At 52.4% G+C, this 22,765-nt stretch overlaps 2 protein-coding genes across 2 annotated transcripts; one reads left to right on the top strand and one right to left on the bottom strand.

The window, feature by feature from the left end:
- Window positions 1-133: 133 nt before the first annotated feature.
- Window positions 134-4,345, bottom strand: LOC309889260 (butyrophilin subfamily 1 member A1-like). The gene is made up of 8 exons (XM_082782022.1): window positions 4,237-4,345; window positions 3,482-3,829; window positions 2,554-2,835; window positions 2,320-2,424; window positions 1,504-1,524; window positions 1,356-1,376; window positions 1,045-1,077; window positions 134-868 (listed from the first exon to the last, which is right to left on the bottom strand). Exons 1-8 carry the CDS (start codon window positions 4,334-4,336, stop codon window positions 240-242), a joined length of 1,539 nt encoding a protein of 512 aa, XP_082638148.1. The 5' UTR covers window positions 4,337-4,345; the 3' UTR covers window positions 134-239.
- A 13,623-nt stretch (window positions 4,346-17,968) lies between these two features.
- LOC309889259 (butyrophilin subfamily 3 member A2-like) lies at window positions 17,969-19,715 on the top strand (the record flags this gene model as incomplete). Its single annotated transcript, XM_082782021.1, has 3 exons — window positions 17,969-17,981; window positions 18,327-18,674; window positions 19,381-19,715. 3 exons carry the CDS (start codon window positions 17,969-17,971, stop codon window positions 19,713-19,715), a joined length of 696 nt encoding a protein of 231 aa, XP_082638147.1.
- Between the last annotated feature and the right edge of the window lie 3,050 nt (window positions 19,716-22,765).

The following is a 22,765-nucleotide window of genomic DNA, read 5'->3' as shown; positions in this document are numbered from 1 at the left end:
GCAAGTAGTGTAAGCAGAGGGGAGAGGAGCGTGGAGAGCTGCTGCAGCCCCTGTGCTGCCCGCAGGTGCTCAGAGGCAGGGTGAGACCCGCGGGTGCCAGCAGGGCTTGTGCCTCAGCACAGGAGTCCCAAGCAGGGCAGAGCCCAGGGTTTGCAAGGGGCCTGGCCCCTGCTTGCAGCATCTCATCTCTCCTCCAGCTGCAGGGAGGAACACGGGGCAGCCCCTGTCCCCACTGCCCCTCATTCCTGTGCTGCTCCTGAAGGATCAAGGAGAGCTGATGCAGGAGTGGCTGGAGAATCACAGGAGCTCCCCAGGGCTGTGGACGTGGTGTGGGAGGTGCTGTCCCTTAGGCACAGCTGAAATCCCTCTGTCCACACCAGAAACCAGGGGCGGATGGGCTTTTTATCGAAGTTGGCTGCTGTGAACTTAAAGATCTCAACGCCGTTGTCAGCATTGATAAAAGACACCTGCTGCTGGGTACAGTCCAGACAGACCCAGATCCTCATGGGGATAGGGGACAGGGACAAGGGCGTGCGAGGTAACGTCAGAGATTTGAGTTGCCCTTGTTGATACCGCACAGCCCAGATCCCTCCTTCAGGAGTTATTTTGTAAAAGCCAGTTCTGGTCACAGAAGCCCAAGCCACCCCCACACCCCACCAAGAATACGTATCCATCTTCCCCTCCACCTCCACCAACCAGCAGTGCCTCCCCTCTTCAAACTCCTCACGTCCCAACACGCAGCACCAACTGTCAAATCTGTCTAGGCTGTAAGGTAACTGCTGCTGTTCACTTTGAAATCTTACTCTTCTGTTGTCCTCTGACAGGACAAGCCGGGGATGAGCCGTGTCCGGATCCAGGGTCACCTTCACTGCAGGGACAGAAGGAGCCAGACCATCAGGGGCAGAGCTCAGCCCTGGGCAGGCTTTCCCCAGCTTGTTCCAGGAGCTGCCCCACGGTGCAGGAGATGGGGCACCTCTTGGCTCCTGAACATCTCCCAGCAAGGCCAGGAGAAGCACCACAGAGGGCAACTCAACACACACCTACCTGTATTGTGAGGCAGCAGAAACTTTCTCCATGCTGGAAGGAGAGGGGAGAGCTGGTCACAGCCCATGGCCAGTGCCCAGTGGGTGTGGGCAGGGTGAGGGGCCAGCCCTGGGCTGCTCTGTCCCAGCTCCCCTGCACATCACCTTGGTTTTGCCCAAGGGCCCAAGCTGAGGGACACTCACCCAGCTCTGCAGCTTTTTTCTCTGAAAAGGAAAGTGAATATAATGCATGATCAGGGGAGAGAGTTGCTCAGCCCATGGCTTCTTTCAAGGGAAGACCCCACTTTCCCTTAGCTAGGGAGGGAAACTCACCAAGCATTGCATGTTCTTTCGCTGCAAAAGAAAGAAAAAAGAAAAACATGATCAGAGGGCATAGTTTCTGATTATAGCTCTCACTAAGACATTAGATATATATTTTTGTTGTTGTTTTTTGTTTGTTTGTTTAGAGAGTGAGACTTACCCAGGTCTACAGCTTGTTTCTCTGGAAAACAAAAGAAAAAGGAATTAATGGTCAGAGGAAGAAATTTGTTATCTCTTGCAAAAACCCAAATTCATGCTCTCCCTGGAGTTAGAAAACACAGAAAGGACGAAAAGTGAATGGGGATCGCTAGAATGGGAACAGATCACCTTGCTCCCATATTCAGAAGGACCAGACTAACAGGGAGCAAGGACCCAGCTTGGACACGTGGAGGAGTAAGGACAGACACTTGTGCAGCTCTCTGCACTGTGCCACCAAAACACAAGGAGAAGTGAATGGGGATGGGAGGAATATGTGCCTGTCCAGAAGCGCCAGTGCAGAGTGGGGCAGCCCCGCAGCTCGCTCCCCGTCCCCACCTTGATCCCCCTTCCTTTCAGCCATCCCGGCCGTGTCCCGTGCCCAGGGCAGCCCCAGCCCCAGCACTCCCCACTCCCACCCCAGGCTCCAGCTGCTCCTCCAGCACCCCCGAGCCACCAGCACACAAGCCCCCAGAGCCCATCCAGACCAGTCCCAGGCCCTCCCGCAGGGACACCACTTCCCCAGGGGCTGGGGGCAGGGACTGCAAGGACTCACCCAGCTCTCGGCTCTGTGCCGCTGAAAAGCAAAGGCAGAAGAACAGGTGGTGAGCAGAGCAGCTTGGTTGCTGGGTGGGAACATGTGCAGGGGGGCTGCGCCTTGCCACCAGCCCCACGCTGCAGCCATGCTCCCTGGCCTCCCACACAAGGCCCCCTTGCTCCAGACCCAGGGGGGTCCCTGCAGAACACCTCCTTCCGCTCCATCCCTGCGCTGCCAGCTTACCTTGCTTTCGAAAGAGATAAACACCGAGGCCAATGGACACAGCCAAAAGCACGAGGACCAGGACCAGAACCACTATCAAGGGCTGGGCGTTTATGAAAAAGGGAGCTGAGAAAAGGCACCAGGAAAAGGGCTGTGTTTACATGCACGTGGATGGAAGAGCAAGACCCAGACTTCTCCCGGCTAAGGACAAGTGCGGGGGCCAGGAACACCTCACCCTGGCTGTGCCATTTGTACCTGCGATGTGCAGGGATGATTCCCGTTCCTGCTGGAGGCGGCTGCTCCTGACCACACAGGACAAGGGCCCCTCCACGCTCCCGGTCATGATGACGGCGCCTTCAATTTCAAAGAGCCCCTCCTGGTCCTGGGAATGTGTCTGGGAGACCGAGGGCAGGTGCTGCCCGCGAGCATCCCTCCACAGCAGCTGTGGCAGCGGGTACCAGCCGGCCGATCGACACAGCACCCGGACGCCTCCGTCCTCGTAGCCCCCCAGGGAGAGGTGGGGGTCAGCGCCTGTGGCTGGGGGAAGATCCTGTGTCTGGGGCTTGACTTGGGGAGGGATTGAGTTCCAAGGCAAAGACGCCATCTGCTCCCATGCCAGACACAGCCCAGACCAACCATGGCCCCAGGGATTCTCAGACCTGGCAATCCACGCACTCACCCTCATCCCAGACAACCCCAGCTGGTGCCAGAACCAGAGAACAGGGATGCACATGTACAATGCCAGTGGCCACAAATCACCCAGGAAACCCAGGTGCTGAGCTTCAGCACCTCCAGGCAGCTTCTCTGCACCAAGCTGTGCTGGTTCAAGAAGCCCCGAGACTTCCAGACAATGTCTCACGTCTCCCCCAGCATGAAAACCAAAACCCAAAAGACGTCCAGCTGCTCAGAGGTCTCTTCCCTGCTCCAGGCACTGTGTTTGGTAGCATCATAGGCACAGATGAAGGGGCTGTTCAGCAGCCTGTGCCCAGTGCCCTTAAACCATCATGGGAATGGTCTGCATAGACACCAGTGAAAACTAACAACTATATTCTACGTATGGATCTCTCTTCCCAAATGCTACCTCCATTTGCATGTCCATATTCTTGGTGTTTAATAGATGAGACAGGAAAATGAAACTTAAATTCTCCCCTGGAATTTCCGGTGTATTACCCCAGTCACAAACCTGACACCTCCAGATCCACCGTTGCTTCATCATAAGCATCAGCATTTTTCACAGTGCAGAAATACTGGCCATCATCAGAGGGTCTCAGCCCTGTGATTCGCAAGTCCAGGCTTCCAGCAGAGAGACCAGCTCTGGACAACTCTGTCCTCCCGGCATATGCCCCCATCTGCTCCCCGTACAGGTCCTCTCCATTGCGGTAGTGGTGCACTGTCTCAGACAAATCATCCCGGATCCACCTGACTTCCAAGCTGCGAGCATCGCGTTGAGGAGACAAGTGGCAGGGCAGCACAACATCCTGCCCCACGGTGGCAGTGACAGGGTGGTCTGGTCCCTCCACTCTGAGCTGGGCTGAGCAATGGAGAAGGGCACGGAAAGGTGGTAAGATTTTGCCATTGTAAATTTAGGATCAGTGAGTGACAAAGGGCGAGCTGTGGGTGAGTTGGTGCATGCTGTGTTCCCTGTGTCCCATGGGAAACCACCGGGGAAAGAGGAGAGGGTGAGGAAGGACGTGCAGGAGAAGGAGGTGTGCTGGGAGTGGGAGCCCTCTCTGCAGCATTCGAGCAGGTGAAGGAGAGCCAGAAAGGGCAACCAAGGCAGCGCCCGTATTGTGTGAAAGAACGAAAGGGAAAGTGAAACTCAACACGGACCAAGCTGTGGGCTCGGGTCCCCCCTTTCCCATAGCCGCTTCCCTGCCCCACAGTAGCAAGTCTGCATGCACAGGGGGGAGAGCCCCCAGCAGCCCCACAGGATCCTACCTGAGCCCAGCCGGAGGAGGAGCAGAGTGACGAGGGAAGTCAGGAGCCTCCTGGCATGGCCGGTGAGGCTGGGGCAGCCGCAGCCCCAGGGGAGCCCCATCTGTGCTGCAGTGGGAGCAGGATCTGTGGGCAGAAGCTGGAGCAGAAGAGAGAGGGGACCGAGGGGCTGCAGGCACTGCAGGCGGATGAGGAAGGAGTCCCCTTGGGCCCAGGCACAAGGAGCCACAGCCGGCAGCGCCTTTGGCAGGGTGCAGAGCCTGCGCTTATCATGGGCTGGGGGACACAGCAGGCGGCCCCCGTGGGTTCTTCTCCAAGGGAGCCCCACCAAGATAGACGTCCCTCACCGCACCCAGTAGAGCTGCATAAAGCACAAGGCAGCACTCAACTTCCCCAACCTTCGCCCACTTCTGTGCTCTGCCTGCTAGCAGGTTTGCCTCTGGGCAAGCAGGGGAAATGGTATCTCCCCTCCCATTGTTCCTCTGTTGAGCCATTTTTATACTCGTTTCTTAGTTTTAGGTGGAGCTTGAGTGGCTCTAGTCATTGGTACCTTCATTATGATTAATATGGAAATTTCTTCTTAAAGGTTTAGGCTTAGAGAAATTCAGAGTACGTGCACAGTGAGGGGTGGTCACACCTTGGAGCCTTTGGGATGGAGGTACCTTTTGGCATTATAATGGGATTATTATGACCAAATTTCATCCAGAGGACATGATCTTGACAGAAAATGGAAAACTTCCAGCTCAGGGCTATGCAGTTTATCAGTTTGGATCGGGGCCAGCTATGCAAGTTTATCAGTCCCAAAGTACTATTCAGGTCCCCATCCCTGCGGTGATACCAGAAAGCCTGGTCATGGTGTCTCCACCACACTACACCCTGCGTGCCATTTCTCTTAAAGCCAGCACACCAAGCCCCTGGAGCTGCCAGTATGGAGGACTGCAGGTCAGGTAGCCAAAGGGACTCTCATGGAACAGATTCCTTGCACTTCTGCCACATTGCACCTGGAAAGTTTCCACACCATATAAAGACTCCTTTCCAAACAAATTACACTTTTTCAAAGCCTTTGTCCTGCTTTACGCATTTGCTCCTGCACTTCACTGGCCTGCTCAGATTCCACTTTTGGTATGCTCAAGAATCCTTGTCTCTTTGCTTTTCCACCCTTCCCATGCAAAGTCCCAAGAATAATGTCAGCTGGACAAGAAGGCAGAATGATGGATATGGACAGCAAGGGAGAAAAATGCAAAGGGACCTTGCCCAGGTGATGTGCAAGGCAACATCACCTTCTCCCCCCAGTGCAAGCAGAGGGGAGAAGAGCGTGGAGAGCTGCTTCAGCCCCTGTTTTGCATGCTCAAGCCCAGAGGTAGCGTAAGACCCGTAGGTGGCAGCAGAGTTTGTGCCCTGGAGCATTTCAACCTCTGAGCATCCCAGTTCTGAAGTATACAACTCCTGGAGCACTGTAGTCCCAGAGCATCCCGATCCTGGAGCATGCAGGTCCCATAGCATCCCAGTTCTGAAGCATCCAACCACCAGTGCATCCTCACTGCCCCCTACAGTAGCCACCCTCTGGCCGAAATCCAGCTCGCACTGGGTTGTTCCGCCATGCCAGGTCAAGTTGCCCTTTCCCTTTAAGGTAAGGAGTTTCCAACATAATGATTTAAAAAATTTCCATGCTGGGAATTTCCATGTTGAGCAGTTATTTATTTAATTACAAGGAGTATTACCAATTCTTTTACATCTAAATGTAAACATCTAAATGTACATCTCCTGCAGGATCAAGGAGAGGTTATCCAGGACTGACTGGAAATGGGCAGGAGCCCCCCAGGGCTGGGGACAGGGTCTAGACGATGTAGTCCATGAGGAACAGCTGGGCGTTCATCCCCAGCCAGAAAAAGGGGCGGATGCTCTCGCCATTGAAGGAGGCTGCTTTGAAGGTGTAAATTTTCTCCTCATTGTCAGCATTGATAAAAGACACCTGCTGCTGGGTACAGTCCAGACAGACCAAGATCTTCGTGGGGACAGGGGACAGGCGCAAGCGGGTGCGAGGCCATGTGAGAGACATGAGGTCCCCCTCACAGTATTGCACAGCCCAGATCCCTTCTTCAGGGCTCACTGTGATCACCCCTTTCCTCTTCAGAGATGCTCTGGCCACCCCCACAGCCCACGAACAATACCTTCCCCTCTTCTCCCCCCTCACCACCCTCCAGCAGTGCCTCCCCTCTCTGAACTCCTCATGGCCCAGCACGCAGCACCGAATGTCAAATCTCTCCTCTGTGGAGGGAAACCTCTGCCATTTACTTTCCCAACTCACACTCCTCTGGTCCTCTGCCAGGAAAAGATAGGGATGAGCCGTGTGTGGATCCAGGGTCACTTTCACTGCAGGGACAGAAGGAGCCAGGCCATCAGGGGCAGAGCTCAGCCCTGGGCAGGCTTTCCCCAGCTCGGGGCCAGGAGCTTCCCCACGGCCAGGACATGGGGCACCTCTTGGCTCCTGAACACGCCCCAGCAAGGCCAGAAGAACAGCGCAGGGGGAAACTTATAAGATACACCTACCTCTATTATGAGAAATCAGAAAATTTCTCCGTGCTGGAAGGAGAGGGGAGAGCTGGTCACAGCCATGGTTGGTACCCAGTAGGTGTGGGCAGGGTGAGGGGACAGCCCTGGGCTGCTCTGTCCCAGCTGCCCACCCTCCCCTGCACATCACCTTGGCGTTGTCATGTGGCCCAATCTCAGGGACACTCACCCTGCTCTGTAGCTTGCTCAGCTGGAAAAAATACATAAATTAATACAAATAAAAAAGCAAGACTTGTTGAGGGGGGAGAGCTTCTCAGCCCATGGCCAGAGGGATGGGCACTCACCCAGCTCTGCTTCTTGTTCCCCTGAAGAAAAGAAAAGCAAAAGCACTTGTTGAGAGAGTACAGATTCTCATTACATGACAAGAACCCATTTTCTTTGGGTTTGGGGTAGAGACTCACCTTGTCTTCCAGATTGCTGCCCTGGAAATGAGAGGGAAAAAAAAGGCATGATGAGAGGGAACAGCTTCTCATCCCACTGTGAGACCCCAAATCCCTTCAGATGCTGATAGAGACACACCCAGCCTTTCACCTATTTCATCTGGAAAAGGGAAAGTCCCTGGTCTACTCTGTCCCAGCTGCCCAGAAACCCCTGCACATCACCTTGGCATTGCCCTAGAGCCCAATCTCAGGGACACTCACCCAGCACTGCAGCTTGCTCAGCTGGAAAAAATACATAAATTAATACAAATAAAAAAGCAAGACTTGTTGAGGGGGGAGAGCTTCTCAGCACATGGCCAGACCCCAAACTGCTTTGCTGTGCTGCAAGATACTCACCAGGCTTTGCATCTTCTTTCACTGCAAAACAAGAGCAAAAACAATGCATGATGGGAAGGGACCACTTCCCATCTCACAGACCCCATGGGTATATCCCCGAATTCCTTCATTTTGGGAAGGGTGGCTCACCCTGCTTTGGAGCTGGTTGCTCTGAAAATAAAAAGCAAAAGCACTTGTTGAGAGAGTACGGATTCTCATTACATGACAAGAACCCATTTTCTTTGGGTTTGGGGTAGAGACTCACCTTGTCTTCCAGATTGCTGCCCTGGAAATGAGAGGGAAAAAAAAGGCATGATGAGAGGGAACAGCTTCTCATCCCACTGTGAGACCCCAAATCCCTTCAGATGCTGATAGAGACACACCCAGCCTTTCACCTATTTCATCTGGAAAAGGGAAAGTCCCTGGTCTACTCTGTCCCAGCTGCCCAGAAACCCCTGCACATCACCTTGGCATTGCCCTAGAGCCCAGTCTCAGGGACACTCACCCAGCACTGCAGCTTGCTCAGCTGGAAAAAATACACAAATTAATACAAATAAAAAAGCAAGACTTGTTGAGGGGGGAGAGCTTCTCAGCACATGGCCAGACCCCAAACTGCTTTGCTGTGCTGCAAGATACTCACCAGGCTTTGCATCTTCTTTCACTGCAAAACAAGAGCAAAAACAATGCATGATGGGAAGGGACCACTTGCCATCTCACAGACCCCATGGGTATATCCCCGAATTCCTTCATTTTGGGAAGGGTGGCTCACCCTGCTTTGGAGCTGGTTGCTCTGAAAATAAAAAGCAAAAGCACTTGTTGAGAGAGTACGGATTCTCATTACATGACAAGAACCCATTTTCTTTGGGTTTGGGGTAGAGACTCACCTTGTCTTCCAGATTGCTGCCCTGGAAATGAGAGGGGAAAAAAAGGCATGATGAGAGGGAACAGCTTCTCATCCCACTGTGAGACCCCAAATCCCTTCAGATGCTGATAGAGACACACCCAGCCTTTCACCTATTTCATCTGGAAAAGGGAAAGTCCCTGGTCTACTCTGTCCCAGCTGCCCAGAAACCCCTGCACATCACCTTGGCATTGCCCTAGAGCCCAATCTCAGGGACACTCACCCAGCACTGCAGCTTGCTCAGCTGGAAAAAATACATAAATTAATACAAATAAAAAAGCAAGACTTGTTGAGGGGGGAGAGCTTCTCAGCCCATGGCCAGACCCCAAACTGCTTTGCTGTGCTGCAAGATACTCACCAGGCTTTGCATCTTCTTTCACTGCAAAACAAGAGCAAAAACAACGCATGATGGGAAGGGACCACTTCCCATCTCACAGATCCCATGGGTATATCCCCAAATTCCTTCATTTTGGGAAGGGTGGCTCACCCTGCTTTGGAGCTGGTTGCTCTGAAAATAAAAAGCAAAAGCACTTGTTGAGAGAGTACGGATTCTCAGTACATGACAAGAACCCATTTTCTTTGGGTCTGGAGACGGAGACTCACCTTGTCTTCCAGATTGCTGCCCTGGAAATGAGAGGGGAAAAAAAGGCATGATGAGAAGGAACAGCTTCTCATCCCATTGCAAGATCCTAAATGCCTTCAGATGCTCATGGAGACATACCCCACCTTGCACCTATTTTGTCTGGAAAATGACAATCCCTGGTCTACTCTACCAGCTGCACATCGCCTTGGCATTGCCCTAGAGCCCAAGCTTAGGCACGCTCACTCAGCAATGCAGCATGCACAGTTGGAAAAATAAATAGATAAATAAATAAATAAATTAGTTTACTAATTAAAAAGCAAGTCATTCTGAGAGGGGAGACCATCTCATGCCATGGCTGTACCTAAAATGCTCTGTTGTGCTGCAGGATATTCAGCACAAGTGAAAAGTGAAAACACTTGTTGAGAGAGTACAGATTCTCATTACATGACAAGAACCCATTTTCTTTGGGTTTGGGGTAGAGACTCACCTTGTCTTCCAGATTGCTGCCCTGGAAATGAGAGGGGAAAAAAAGGCATGATGAGAGGGAACAGCTTCTCATCCCACTGTGAGACCCCAAATCCCTTCAGATGCTGATAGAGACACACCCAGCCTTTCACCTATTTCATCTGGAAAAGGGAAAGTCCCTGGTCTACTCTGTCCCAGCTGCCCAGAAACCCCTGCACATCACCTTGGCATTGCCCTAGAGCCCAATCTCAGGGACACTCACCCAGCACTGCAGCTTGCTCAGCTGGAAAAAATACATAAATTAATACAAATAAAAAAGCAAGACTTGTTGAGGGGGGAGAGCTTCTCAGCCCATGGCCAGACCCCAAACTGCTTTGCTGTGCTGCAAGATACTCACCAGGCTTTGCATCTTCTTTCACTGCAAAACAAGAGCAAAAACAACGCATGATGGGAAGGGACCACTTCCCATCTCACAGATCCCATGGGTATATCCCCAAATTCCTTCATTTTGGGAAGGGTGGCTCACCCTGCTTTGGAGCTGGTTGCTCTGAAAATAAAAAGCAAAAGCACTTGTTGAGAGAGTACGGATTCTCAGTACATGACAAGAACCCATTTTCTTTGGGTCTGGAGACGGAGACTCACCTTGTCTTCCAGATTGCTGCCCTGGAAATGAGAGGGGAAAAAAAGGCATGATGAGAAGGAACAGCTTCTCATCCCATTGCAAGATCCTAAATGCCTTCAGATGCTCATGGAGACATACCCCACCTTGCACCTATTTTGTCTGGAAAATGACAATCCCTGGTCTACTCTACCAGCTGCACATCGCCTTGGCATTGCCCTAGAGCCCAAGCTTAGGCACGCTCACTCAGCAATGCAGCATGCACAGTTGGAAAAATAAATAGATAAATAAATAAATAAATTAGTTTACTAATTAAAAAGCAAGTCATTCTGAGAGGGGAGACCATCTCATGCCATGGCTGTACCTAAAATGCTCTGTTGTGCTGCAGGATATTCAGCACAAGTGAAAAGTGAAAGCACTTGTTGAGAGAGTACAGATTCTCATTACATGACAAGAACCCATTTTCTTTGGGTTTGGGGTAGAGACTCACCTTGTCTTCCAGATTGCTGCCCTGGAAATGAGAGGGGAAAAAAAGGCATGATGAGAGGGAACAGCTTCTCATCCCACTGTGAGACCCCAAATCCCTTCAGATGCTGATAGAGACACACCCAGCCTTTCACCTATTTCATCTGGAAAAGGGAAAGTCCCTGGTCTACTCTGTCCCAGCTGCCCAGAAACCCCTGCACATCACCTTGGCATTGCCCTAGAGCCCAATCTCAGGGACACTCACCCAGCACTGCAGCTTGCTCAGCTGGAAAAAATACATAAATTAATACAAATAAAAAAGCAAGACTTGTTGAGGGGGGAGAGCTTCTCAGCACATGGCCAGACCCCAAACTGCTTTGCTGTGCTGCAAGATACTCACCAGGCTTTGCATCTTCTTTCACTGCAAAACAAGAGCAAAAACAATGCATGATGGGAAGGGACCACTTCCCATCTCACAGACCCCATGGGTATATCCCCGAATTCCTTCATTTTGGGAAGGGTGGCTCACCCTGCTTTGGAGCTGGTTGCTCTGAAAATAAAAAGCAAAAGCACTTGTTGAGAGAGTATGGATTCTCACTACATGACAAGAACCCATTTTCTTTGGGTTTGGGGTAGAGACTCACCTTGTCTTCCAGATTGCTGCCCTGGAAATGAGAGGGAAAAAAAAGGCATGATGAGAAGGAACAGCTTCTCATCCCACTGTGAGACCCCAAATCCCTTCAGATGCTGATAGAGACACACCCAGCCTTTCACCTATTTCATCTGGAAAAGGGAAAGTCCCTGGTCTACTCTGTCCCAGCTGCCCAGAAACCCCTGCACATCACCTTGGCATTGCCCTAGAGCCCAGTCTCAGGGACACTCACCCAGCACTGCAGCTTGCTCAGCTGGAAAAAATACACAAATTAATACAAATAAAAAAGCAAGACTTGTTGAGGGGGGAGAGCTTCTCAGCCCATGGCCAGACCCCAAACTGCTTTGCTGTGCTGCAAGATACTCACCAGGCTTTGCATCTTCTTTCACTGCAAAACAAGAGCAAAAACAATGCATGATGGGAAGGGACCACTTCCCATCTCACAGACCCCATGGGTATATCCCCGAATTCCTTCATTTTGGGAAGGGTGGCTCACCCTGCTTTGGAGCTGGTTGCTCTGAAAATAAAAAGCAAAAGCACTTGTTGAGAGAGTACGGATTCTCAGTACATGACAAGAACCCATTTTCTTTGCGTCTGGAAACGGGGACTCACCTTGTCTTCCAGATTGCTGCCCTGGAAATGAGAGGGAAAAAAAAAGGCATGATGAGAGGGAACAGCTTCTCATCCCATTGTGATACGCCATATCCCATCTCATGCAGATTGACACTCACCGTTATTTTCATCTCCTGTAACCTGGAAAAGAAAGAGAAAATCCCTGATGTGCATTTTGTACACTGCCCACCCTCCCCTACACATTGCCTTAGCACTGCCCTGGGTTTCATGCTAAGGGACACTCACCCAGCTCTTCAGCCAATTCCACTGTAAAAGGAAAACAAAAGCGATGCATGGTGAGAAGGGAAAACTTCTCATCCCACTACTGCTCCCATGCGAAGACCCCAGATATTTGGGTTTAGGAACGGAGACTTACCAGGGCTTCCATAATTTTTCACTGGGAAAAGAAAGTAATACCAATGCATGATCAGATGGCAGTGCTTTACATTCCATGGCTACTCCTATAGCTAGACCCTTAATTATTCTTCTCTGGGGAGCAGGCAGAGATCATCTTGCTCCCAGATTCAGAGGGACCAGAGTAAGTAAGAGGGAGCAAGACACAGCTTTGAAAGCTGGAGCAGAAGAAGCTGGAGCAGAAGCTGGAGCAGAAGAGAGAGGCTGGAGCAGAAGAGAGAGGCGAAAAAGGGGCTGCAGGCACTGCAGGCAGATGAGGAAGGAGTCCCCTTGGGCCCGGGCACAGGGAGCCACAGCCAGCAGCACCTTGGGCAGGGCGCAGAGCCTGCACTTATCAAGGGCTGCCCCCAGGGGTTCTTCTCCAAGGGAGCCTCACCAAGAGAGAGGTCCTTCACTGCACCCAGCAGAGCTGCAGAATGCACAGGACTATGCCCAACTTTCCCAACCTTTGCCCAGTTTCTGGCTGCAGTAACCCTCTGGGAGGAACTCTACCCCTTGCAGGATGGTACCAAGTACCTCCAGAGCTGAACAGGATCAGAGGTTGCAGGGAGTGTTGCACTCCTGGGTGCTGATCCCGGTGCTGACACCCTTTGCCCAGAGTGGTGTGGGCAAAGAATAAGCTGCACTCCTGGCTCTAGTCAAGCAGCTGTGACAGAAGGTCAGCTCAGATCGGCAGGGATCTTCCAGTGCTAAGGTGGGTAAGGAAAGTTTGTGTGTGCTGGAAGTAAGGTCAGGCAAAATGGAAGGACTACAGAGATGCTGTTTGTCTTTGTAGGCTGAAAATTCTTATGAACAAAGCTCAATTCACGTTGGACCTGGACAGTACTGTGAGGAACAGTAAACATGACTTTTTAAAAGTATCTGAAGAGCAAAAATAGGTCCAGAGAAAACATTTGTCTGTTACTTGATGAGGATGGTGTCCTCACAAACAGGGACATCGACAACACAAAGATGTTTAATGCTTTCTTTGCCTTTGTCTTCGACACTGACGATGGGCTCTAGGACCCCAGGTGCCCTGTCTTGGAGAGTCGTGACTGTGGGAACATTAAACTCCCAGCCAACTCTGAATTTTGTTGTGATTTGCTCCTAGACGTGGATGCATACAAGACTGTAGGACCTGATGGGATTCAGAGTACTCAGAGAACTGGCTGATGTCATCAGGAAATCTCTATAAATTATTTTTGAAATGTCCTTGGGAATCTGGAGAGGTCCCAGTGTCTGGAAGCTGCCAAACGTTGCCCGTTTCCAAAAAGGGCAGCAAAGAAGACCCTGGGAATTACAGGCCTGTCAGTCTCATAGCAGTGCCTGGTGAAATTACAGAGATTGCTCTGGGAGTGAGTGAAAAGCACCTGAGGGACAATGCGGTCACTGCTCACAGCTCACATGGGTTCGTGAGGGGAAAGTCCTGTTCGACAAACTTAATTTCCATTTTATGACAAAGTCAGCCTCCTTGTTGACCAAGGGGTTCCTGTCAATGTGGTCTTTTTGGATTTCAGTAAAGATTATGACATGGTTTTTGATAGTATCCATCCAGCAGCGGGCCCTGGCAGCACAAAGGGCCAAGAGTATGGCCAAGAGTGGGCCAACCCACTACATACTAGTGGGTTTATGTGGCAAGGTTTTGGTAGTAGAAGGCCACAGGGGTGGCTTCTGCAAGAAGAATCCAAAAGCTGCCCCATGTTAGGTAAGGGCACTGCTGCTGACCAGAACCAAGCCAGTAAGCGATGTTGTTTGCACCTCTGTGAAAGCATATTTAAGGAACAGGGGGAAAAAATAATCTACTGCTCAACAGCAGCTGGGAGAGAGAGGAGTGAGAACCAGCCCTGCAGACTCCAAGGTCAGTGAAGAAGGAGGGCAGGAGGTGCTCCTGGCACCAGAGCAGAAGTTCCCCTGTGGCCTGTGGAGAGGCCCCTGGTGGAGCAGGCTGTCCCCCTGCACCCATGGGTCCCACATGGAGCTGATCTCCATGCTGCAGCCCGTGGAGGAGCCCCCAGTGGAGCAGGTGGATGTGGCCTGGAGGAGGCTGTGGCCCATGGAGAGCCCCCGCAGGAGCAGAACCTGGGCCAGAGCTGCAGCCCATGGAGAGGAGCCCATACAGGAGCAGGGGACCTGGGGGGAGCTGCTGCCTGTGGGGGACCCATGTTGGAGCAGTTTGCTCCTGCTGGATGGACCCCGTGGTACAGACCCATAGGGAGCAGTTCTTGAAGAGCTGCTGCCTGTGGGCAGCCCACACAGGATCGGTTTGGGATGGACGGCATCCCGTGGGAGGGACCCCACGTGGAGCAGGGGCAGAGAGTAACCAAGAAGGAATGGTGAAGACAAAGTGCTATAGACTGACGACAAACCCCATTCCCCCATTCACATGTGCCATTAGGGGGTGGGGAGAGTGGGGGGTGGGGGAGGAGGTGGAAGAGGGTAGATTGGAGGAAGGTGTTTTTAGTTTCTTTCATTTGTTTCTCACTTCTCTAGCTTGTTAGTAAATGGCAATAAAATTTACTATCTCCATATTCAGAGTCTGTTTTGCCCATCGTGATAATTTTTGAGCAATCTCCCTGTCCTTGTCTCAAACCCTGAACCCTTTGCATCTCCTTTTCTCCCCCTTTTCCTTTAAGGAGAGGGAGTGAGAAAGCAACTGAGGAGGAGTTCGGCTGCCCACACGAATAAAACCACCACAGCTTTCCTGGGGTTGCCTCAGGCATGGCACTGCTGGCCGGCTGAGGGAAGGTATCATCTCACTCTGCTCAGCCTGCTGTGGCCTTGCCTCGAGCATTGTATGCAGCTTGGAGCAGAAGACAGAATGGGCCAAGGGGCTGCAGGCACCACAGGCTGTGGGGAAGGATTCCCCTTGGGCCCAAACACAAGGAGCCACAGCCAGCAGCGCCTTGGGCAGGGTGCAGAGCCTGCGCTTATCACAGGCTGAGGCAGGCAGCCCCCAGGGGCTCTTCTCCATGGGAGCTCCACTGAGAAAGAGGTCATTGATGACACCCAGCAGAGCTGCAGAAAGCATAAGGTTATGCCCAGCTTCCCGAGCCTTTGCCCAGTTCCTGGCTGCAATAAACCTCTGGGAGAAACTTTGCCCCTTGGGGGATAGGACCAAATGACACCAGAGCAAAGCAGGATCAAAGGCTGCAGGGAGTGGTGTGCACATGGGTGCTAATCCTGGTACTGCCACAATTGACCTAAGGTGGTTTGGGCAAAGAGCAAGCCCTGCTCCTGCCTCTAGTTAAGCAGCTTTGGCAGAAGGTCAGCTCAGATTGGCAGGGATCTTCTTCTAGAGCTTAGGTGGATTGCTCTGGGGGTGAGTGAAAAACACCTGAGGGACAATGGTCACTGGTCACAGCACACATGTGTTCATGAGGGGAAAGTCCTGTTCAACAAACTTAATTTCCTTTCTATGACAAGGTCTATCTCCCAGTTGACCAAAGGGAGCCAGACTGTACCCATCTGGACCAAATGTCCAGCACAGAGACAAATAAATGCATAATATGATGGGTGAACGATTGGCTGATGGGTTGGGCTCCGAGGGTTCTGGTAAAAGGGGCGATATCAGGCTGGCGGCCAGTCACGAGTGGAGCTCTGCAGGGCTCCATTTTGGGTCCAGATCTCTTCAGTACTCCCATAAATGACCTGGATGCAGGACTGGAAGGAAACCTGAGTTTGTGGCTGACACTGAACTGGGATGAGCTTGAAATGCAAAAAGCAATGTAACTTTCCAGGGTTCATTTTGGAGAATTAGAAAGCTGGTACTCTTTATGAACAGCACTGGGTATGCGGGGGGTAATTCCAACAAACATGTATACCTAAGCAAGATAAGGAGTACTTATTTATGGTACGGTGATATACAGTCATGCAATTTCCAAGAAAGGGCAGGATTTATGTGAACAGTGTTAGGAATGTTTTAACAATTCGTGTCAGCAAAGATCAGTCCAGACTGCCTCTGGGCCCTGCACTGGCAATTTAATTCTTGAACCACAGATGCAGTGTGTCCCAGTCTCCCCCTCATTCTAGTCAATTTATCAAGTCTTCAGAAAATACTCCTCAAATTTATGAACTTGTTTGCTTTTGTTAATCCGAACTTCTATTTCTAACAGTTACAGCCTTTTTTTTTTTTTTTTCTTCGAGATTAACTTAACACTGCTATAGGTGTGTCTGTCCCTGTGAATGGCTGGTGAAGAATGTTTTAATTACTGGTGAAGTGTCAATAAGAAAGCTATTTGTGTTTGTATGAAGTCTTTGATGTCTGGGGGTTTCAGAACAACTGATAACAACTAGTGACTGTTATGGGATACTATGCAAGCCTCTGATATCTGGCCAGGTGGCCAAGAGATTAAGAAGAAGAAAAAAGAAGCTGAAGGACGGCTGGGAGACAAGACCTGCAGGGGATGTTCTATAAACTTGATACGGTGCCAAGGGAGTACAAAGGGGAAGGACGAGAAAAAAACTTGGAGAGGAAGATTACGAGCCTTCAGCATGAAAGACCCCTACAGACCCCCAGAGGGACCACCGGAGACTGATGAGCATGCTCCAGTAGGAGGGATTGGACCCCGGAAGCTGATTATAATAACCTGTTTTTTTAGAAGTAGTAATGAATATGTATTAGTCTAGGAGCGTAAAATTCAGCTATTTGATGTAACTGGTGTGCGTCCTGGTGGAGTAGAGACTCCCGGTGCACCCAGCGCTGTTTGCTTACCTCTATTCTTTTAATAAATCCTATTTTTTTATTTAATCCTATTTTGAAGAATGAGCCATTTCTAACAGAGGTGACCATCCTAATCAAGACCAATACTTTCTCTGATATTCCTTTTGCTTTTAACATATTTTTAATAGTCCGTTTTAATGCCCCTCACAGTACTGTCCTGGTTCAATGCAAAATGAGCTTTGAATTTTCTGCCTACAAAGGCAAACAGCATCTCTGTAGTCCTCCCACGTTGCCCAACCTTGCTTCCAGTGCACATAAACTTCCCTTAGCCACCTAAGCTTGAGAAGAAGATCCTGCCCCTCTGGAGCAACCCTCTCCTGTGCCTGCTTGGCTTGAGCAGGGAGCGGGCCTGGCTCCTTGCCTTCAGCACCCTGGGCAAAGGGTGGCAGCTCCGGGCTCGGCACCCAGCTGCACCCCATTACTTCAGCCTCCGATCCCACTCAGCTCTGCTCTGCCATCTCTCCACACTGTTCCATTGCTCACAGTTTCATTCCTCTCTAGACAGGTGGAGATGAATGAGCTCAGACACTGGCTTTCCCTAGAGGTCTGGAGAGGCTCCTGCTGGGGACAAGCCCCTCGTCCTGGCTGAAGGTGGTGGACTGGGCACCCAGCTGCGATGGGATGGTGGTGCCAGCCCTGCAGAGCTCCTCAGACACTTGTACCCATTGCCCCAGGGGCAGAGCTGCTCCCTGAGGGTTATTGCAGCCAGGAACTGGGCAAAGGTTGGGAGTGTTGGGTGCTTCCTTCAGTGTTCCAGAGTGTTGGGTGCTGTGAGGGACGTCTATCTTGGTGGGGCTCTCTTGCAAAAGAACCCCTGGGGGGCCACCTGCCCCCTGGAGGACCTCTCAGATGGGGCTCCTCTGGGGCTGTGGCTGTCCCAGCCTCACCGGCCATGCCAGGGGCTTCCTGACTTCCCTCGTCACTCTGCTCCTCCTCCAGCTGGGTTCAGGTAGGATCCTGTGGGGCTGCTGGGGGATCTCCCCCCTGGGACTGGCAGACATGCTGCTGTGGGGTAGGGGAGTGGCTGTGGGGAAGGGGGGACCTGAGCCCACAGCTCAGTCCCCACTGGGTTTCACTTTCCCTTTGGTTCTTTCACACAATATGGGTGCTGCCTTGGCTGCCCTTTCTGGCTCTTCTTCACCTGCCCGAATGCTGCAGAGAGGGCTCCCACTCCCAGCACACCTCCTTCTCCTGCACGTCCTCCCTCTCCCTCTCCTGTTTCCCTGATTGTTTCCCATGGGATACGGGGGACACAGCACACACCAACTCATGCACAGCTCACCCTTTGTCACTCACTGCACCTAAATTTACGATGGCAACGTCTCACTGCCTTTCTGTGCCCTTCTCCATTGCCCAGCTCAGCTCAGAGTGGAGGGACCAGGCCAGCCTGTCACTGCCACCGTGGGGCAGGATGTCGTGCTGCCCTGCCACTTGTCCCCTCAACGCGATGCTCGCAGCTTGGAGGTCAGGTGGATCCGGGATGAGTTCTCTGAAACAGTGCACCACTACCGCAATGGAGAGGACCTGTATGGAGAGCAGATGGGGGCATATGCTGGGAGGACAGAGCTGGCCAGAGATGGTGTCTCTGGTGGAAGGTTGGACTTGCGTATCTTCGGGTTGAGACCCTCTGATGATGGCCACTATTTCTGCACTGTGAAAGATGTTAATGCTTATGACGAAGCAATTGTGCAGTTGGAGATACCAGGTTAGTGGCTGGAATGATGCTCTCAGATGATGGTCCTAGTTTCCCTGTTTCTGTGTCTCCTACCCAGGCCCCTGTCCCATACTCACAGCCTTTCGATGAGGCTTTACAATGTCTGATGGCCCTTCTCCTCCTCTGTCTGCGAGCACTTGTCCAGGAAGGAGCATACCCATTCTGCTGCAGGTTTTTTTTTTTTGGATAAATCAGTTGGTTTTGATAGTATTTTGTGGTGTTCTTGAACTCCATCCCCATGATGTTTGGAGGGCACTGGGCATTGGCTGCTCAGCAACATCTTCAGCTGTACCTATGATACTACCAAAAACAGTGCCAGGAGCAGGGAAGAGACCTCTGAGCATCTGAACCTCTGCTTACTTTTGTTTTTTGTCCTGGGGGAGACGTAAGACATCTGAAAGCATCAAGGCTTCTTCAACCAGCAAAGCTTGGTGCAGAGACACTGCCTGGAGGTGCTGGAGCTCGGCACCTCAGTTTTCTGGGAGATTTGGGGCCACTGGCATTGTGCAGCCATGCTCTCTGGGTCCAGCACCAGCCAGGGTGCTTTGGGGTGCGGGTGGGCTTGTGTAGTGCCAGGTCCCAGAGCTGCTGGGGCCACGGCTGGTCTGTGCAGTGTCTGCATGGGAGCAGATGGGGTCTTTGCCTTGGAACCGAATCCCTCCCCAAGTCAAGCCCCAGATACGCGCTCTTCCCTCAGCCACAGGCGCTGACCCCCACCTCTCCCTGGGGGGCTACGAGGACGGAGGCGTCCGGGTGCTGTGTCGATCGGCCGGCTGGTACCCGCTGCCGCAGCTGCTGTGGAGGGATGCTCGCGGGCAGCACCTGTCCTCGGTCTCCCAGACACATTCCCAGGACCAGGAGGGGCTCTTTGAAATCGAAGGCGCCGTCATCGTGACCGGGAGCGTGGAGGGGCCCTTGTCCTGTGTGGTCAGGAACAGCCGCATCCAGCAGGAACGGGAATCATCCCTGCACATTGCAGGTACAAATGGCACAGCCAGGGTGAGGTGTTCCTGGCCCCTGCACTTCTCCTAAGCTGCGAGAAGTATGGGTCTTGCTTTTCCACCAAGGCATGTAAATACAGCCCTTTTCCTGGTGCCTTTTCTCAGCTCCCTTCTTCCACAACACCCAGCCCTGGATGGTGGCTCTGGCTCTGGTCCTCGTGCTTTTGGCTGTGTCCATTGGCCTCGGTGTTTATCTCTTTCGAAAGCAAGGTAAGCTGGCAGCACAGGGATGGAGCAGAGGGAGGTGTTCTGCAGTGATCCCCCTGGGTGTGGAGCGGGGCTGAGCCCTAGCCCAGGGAGGTGCATAGGAGGAAGGGAATGTTCTCCTGGGGATGCCAAAGTCTTAGGATCGTCTTGGGTGGGAGGCCAGGGAGCATGGCTGCAGCGTGGGGCTGGTGGCAAGGCGCAGCCCCCCTGCACATGTTCCCACCCAGCAACCAAGCTGCTCTGCTCACCACCTCTTCCTCCGCCTTTGCTTTTCAGTGGCACAGAGGCGAGAGCTGGGTGAGTCCTTGCAGTCCCTGTCCCCAGCCCCTGGGGAAGTGGTGTCTGTGCGGGAGGGCCTGGTCTGGATGGGCTCTGGGGGCTTGTGTGCTGGTGGCTTGGGGGTGCTGCAGGAGCAGCTGGAGCCTGGGGTGGGAGTGGGGAGTGCTGGGGCTGGGGCTGCCCTGGGCACAGGACACGGCCGGGATGGCTGAAAGGAACGGGGATCAAGGTGGGGATGGGGAGCGAGCTGCGGGGCTGCCCCGCTCTGCTTCTGGGACAGGGGCATCCTCCAGCCATCCCCATTCACTTCCCCTTGTGTTTTGGTGGCACGGTGCAGAGAGTTGTGCAAGTGTCTGTTTTTACTGTTCCACCTGCATGAGCCTTGGTCAAAGCTGGTTCCCATTCAGGAGCAATTTAGTCATTTCGCACTCCACACTGTACAGCCTTTGGATTCTTCCCATGGGTTTAGCCATGAGATATGAAGTGATATGATATGATTATACATTGCTTTTGCTTTTCTCTAGCAGCGAAAAAAGATTCAGAGCCGGGTAAGTCTCCCTTCATAAATCTAAACATTAGTTTTCTTCCCCTGGGAGGCAGTGAAGTGTAGAGAAGCTGTCCCTTCTCATCATGCTTTGCTCTTGTCTCCCCTTTCCAGCAGAAGAAACTGAACAGCTTGGTGAGTGTCCCTCACCTATCAAATTGCACTTGGAGTCTAATTATGAGACAATTTTTCCCCCCGATTATGCATTGCTTTTGTTTTTCTTTCCCAGAGGAAAAACCCGAAAGGCTGGGTGAGTCTCCCTCCTAAAAGTGAAGTAATTTGATTTTTCCCTTGTTACGAGCCCTGGGAGGTGCTGCTGTTCCCTGTTATCACACTTAGATTTTCTCTTTCTCTGTCAGATGAACAAAGTACAGAAATTGGTGAGTGTTCCTCCCTGAAAATAAATAAATAAATAAATAAATAAATAAATAAATAAGACTGGGTCTGCCTGCAACGGCTCAGGAAAAATATTTAATCTCTTTTAATCATGAGTTGCTTTTGGTTTTGTTCTCCAGAGGAAAAAGACACAAACCTGGGTGAGTATCCCTACAGAAACCAAAACGGTTTACAGTTCAGCCCTGTGATGAGAAGCTGATCCGTCTCATTATTCCTTTTTTTCTTCTCATTACCAGTGTACCATACTGCAAGACTGAGTGAGTATCTATCCCCAAACCAGAAGAAAATGGGTTCTTCTTATGTAATGTACTCTCTCACCAAGTGTTTTTGTTTTCCTTTTCCAGCGGAACAAGCTGCAGAGCTGGGTGAGTGTCCATGTGCTTGGGCCCCAGGGAAACACCAAGGTGATGTGCAGGAAAGGGTGGGCAGCTGGGACAGAGCAGACCGGGGCTGGCCTCTCACTCTACCCACACCCACTGGGCGCCAGACATTGGCAATGACCAGCTCTCCCCTCTCCTTCCAGCATGGAGAAAATTTCTGATGTCTCATAATAGAGGTAGGTGTGCACTGGGTTCTCCTGTGCAGTGCTTCTCCTGCCCTTTGTGGGGCATGTTCAGTAGCCAAGAGGTGCCCCATCTCCTGCCCTGTGGGGCAACTCCTGGCCCTGAGCTGGGAAAAGCCTGCCCAGGGCTGAGCTCTGCCCCTGATGGCCTGGCTCCTTCTGTCCCTGCAGTGAAGGTGACCCTGGATCCGGACACCGCTCATCCCCGGCTCATCCTGTCAGAGGACAAGAGCAGTGTGAGATGGGAATCTGAACGGCAGCAGGTCCCTGACACACTGGAGAGATTTGGCAGTTGGTGCTGCGTGCTGGGCCGTGAGGAGTTCAGAGAGGGGAGGCACTGCTGGTTTGTGGAGGGTGAAGGAGAGCAGCTAAAGTATTCACGGTGGGCTGTGGGGGTGGCCAGGGCTTCTGTGGAGAGGAAAGAGGGAACCTACATGAGCCCCAAAGATGGGATATGGGCAGTGCGTTATGATGAAGGGCAACTCACGTCTCTCACATCTCCTCCCACCCCCTTGTCCCTGTCCCCTGTCCCCACAAGGATCTGGGTCTGTCTGGACTGTACCCAGCAGCAGGTGTCTTTTATCAACGCTGACAATGGGGTGGAGATCTTCACTTTCACAGCAGTCTCCTTCAATGGGGACAGCATCCGCCCCTGGTTCTGGCTGGTATCAAGCAGTGTCCAGCTGCGCCTGAGGGACAGCACCCCATAGACCCTGTTCCCAGCCCTGGGGGGCTGCAGCACTTCTCCAGCCACTCCTGCATCACCTCTCCTTGGTCCTGCAGGAGCAACACAGGAATGAGGGGCAGTGGGGCCAGGGGCTGCCCCACACTCCTCCCTGCTGCTGGAGGAGGGCTGGGATGCTGCAAGCAGGGGACAGACCCCTTGCAGCCCCTGGGCTCTGCTCTGCACACTGCTCCTGTGCTGGGGCACAAGCCCTGCTGGCACCCGCAGCTCTCACCCTGCCTCTGAGCCCCAGCAGGCAGCACAGGGGCTGCAGCAGCTCTCCACGCTCCTCTCCCCTCTGCTTGCACTACTTGCAGGCTCCAGGGCAAGGGATGTGATCACTGTGTGCTGCCGGCCATTGCAGGCCAC

This window comes from Aythya marila (assembly GCF_965140915.1).
Source record: "Aythya marila genome assembly, chromosome: 33".
In the NCBI taxonomy this organism is placed as follows: domain Eukaryota; kingdom Metazoa; phylum Chordata; class Aves; order Anseriformes; family Anatidae; genus Aythya; species Aythya marila.
This window is presented reverse-complemented; position numbering and strand designations above follow the sequence as displayed.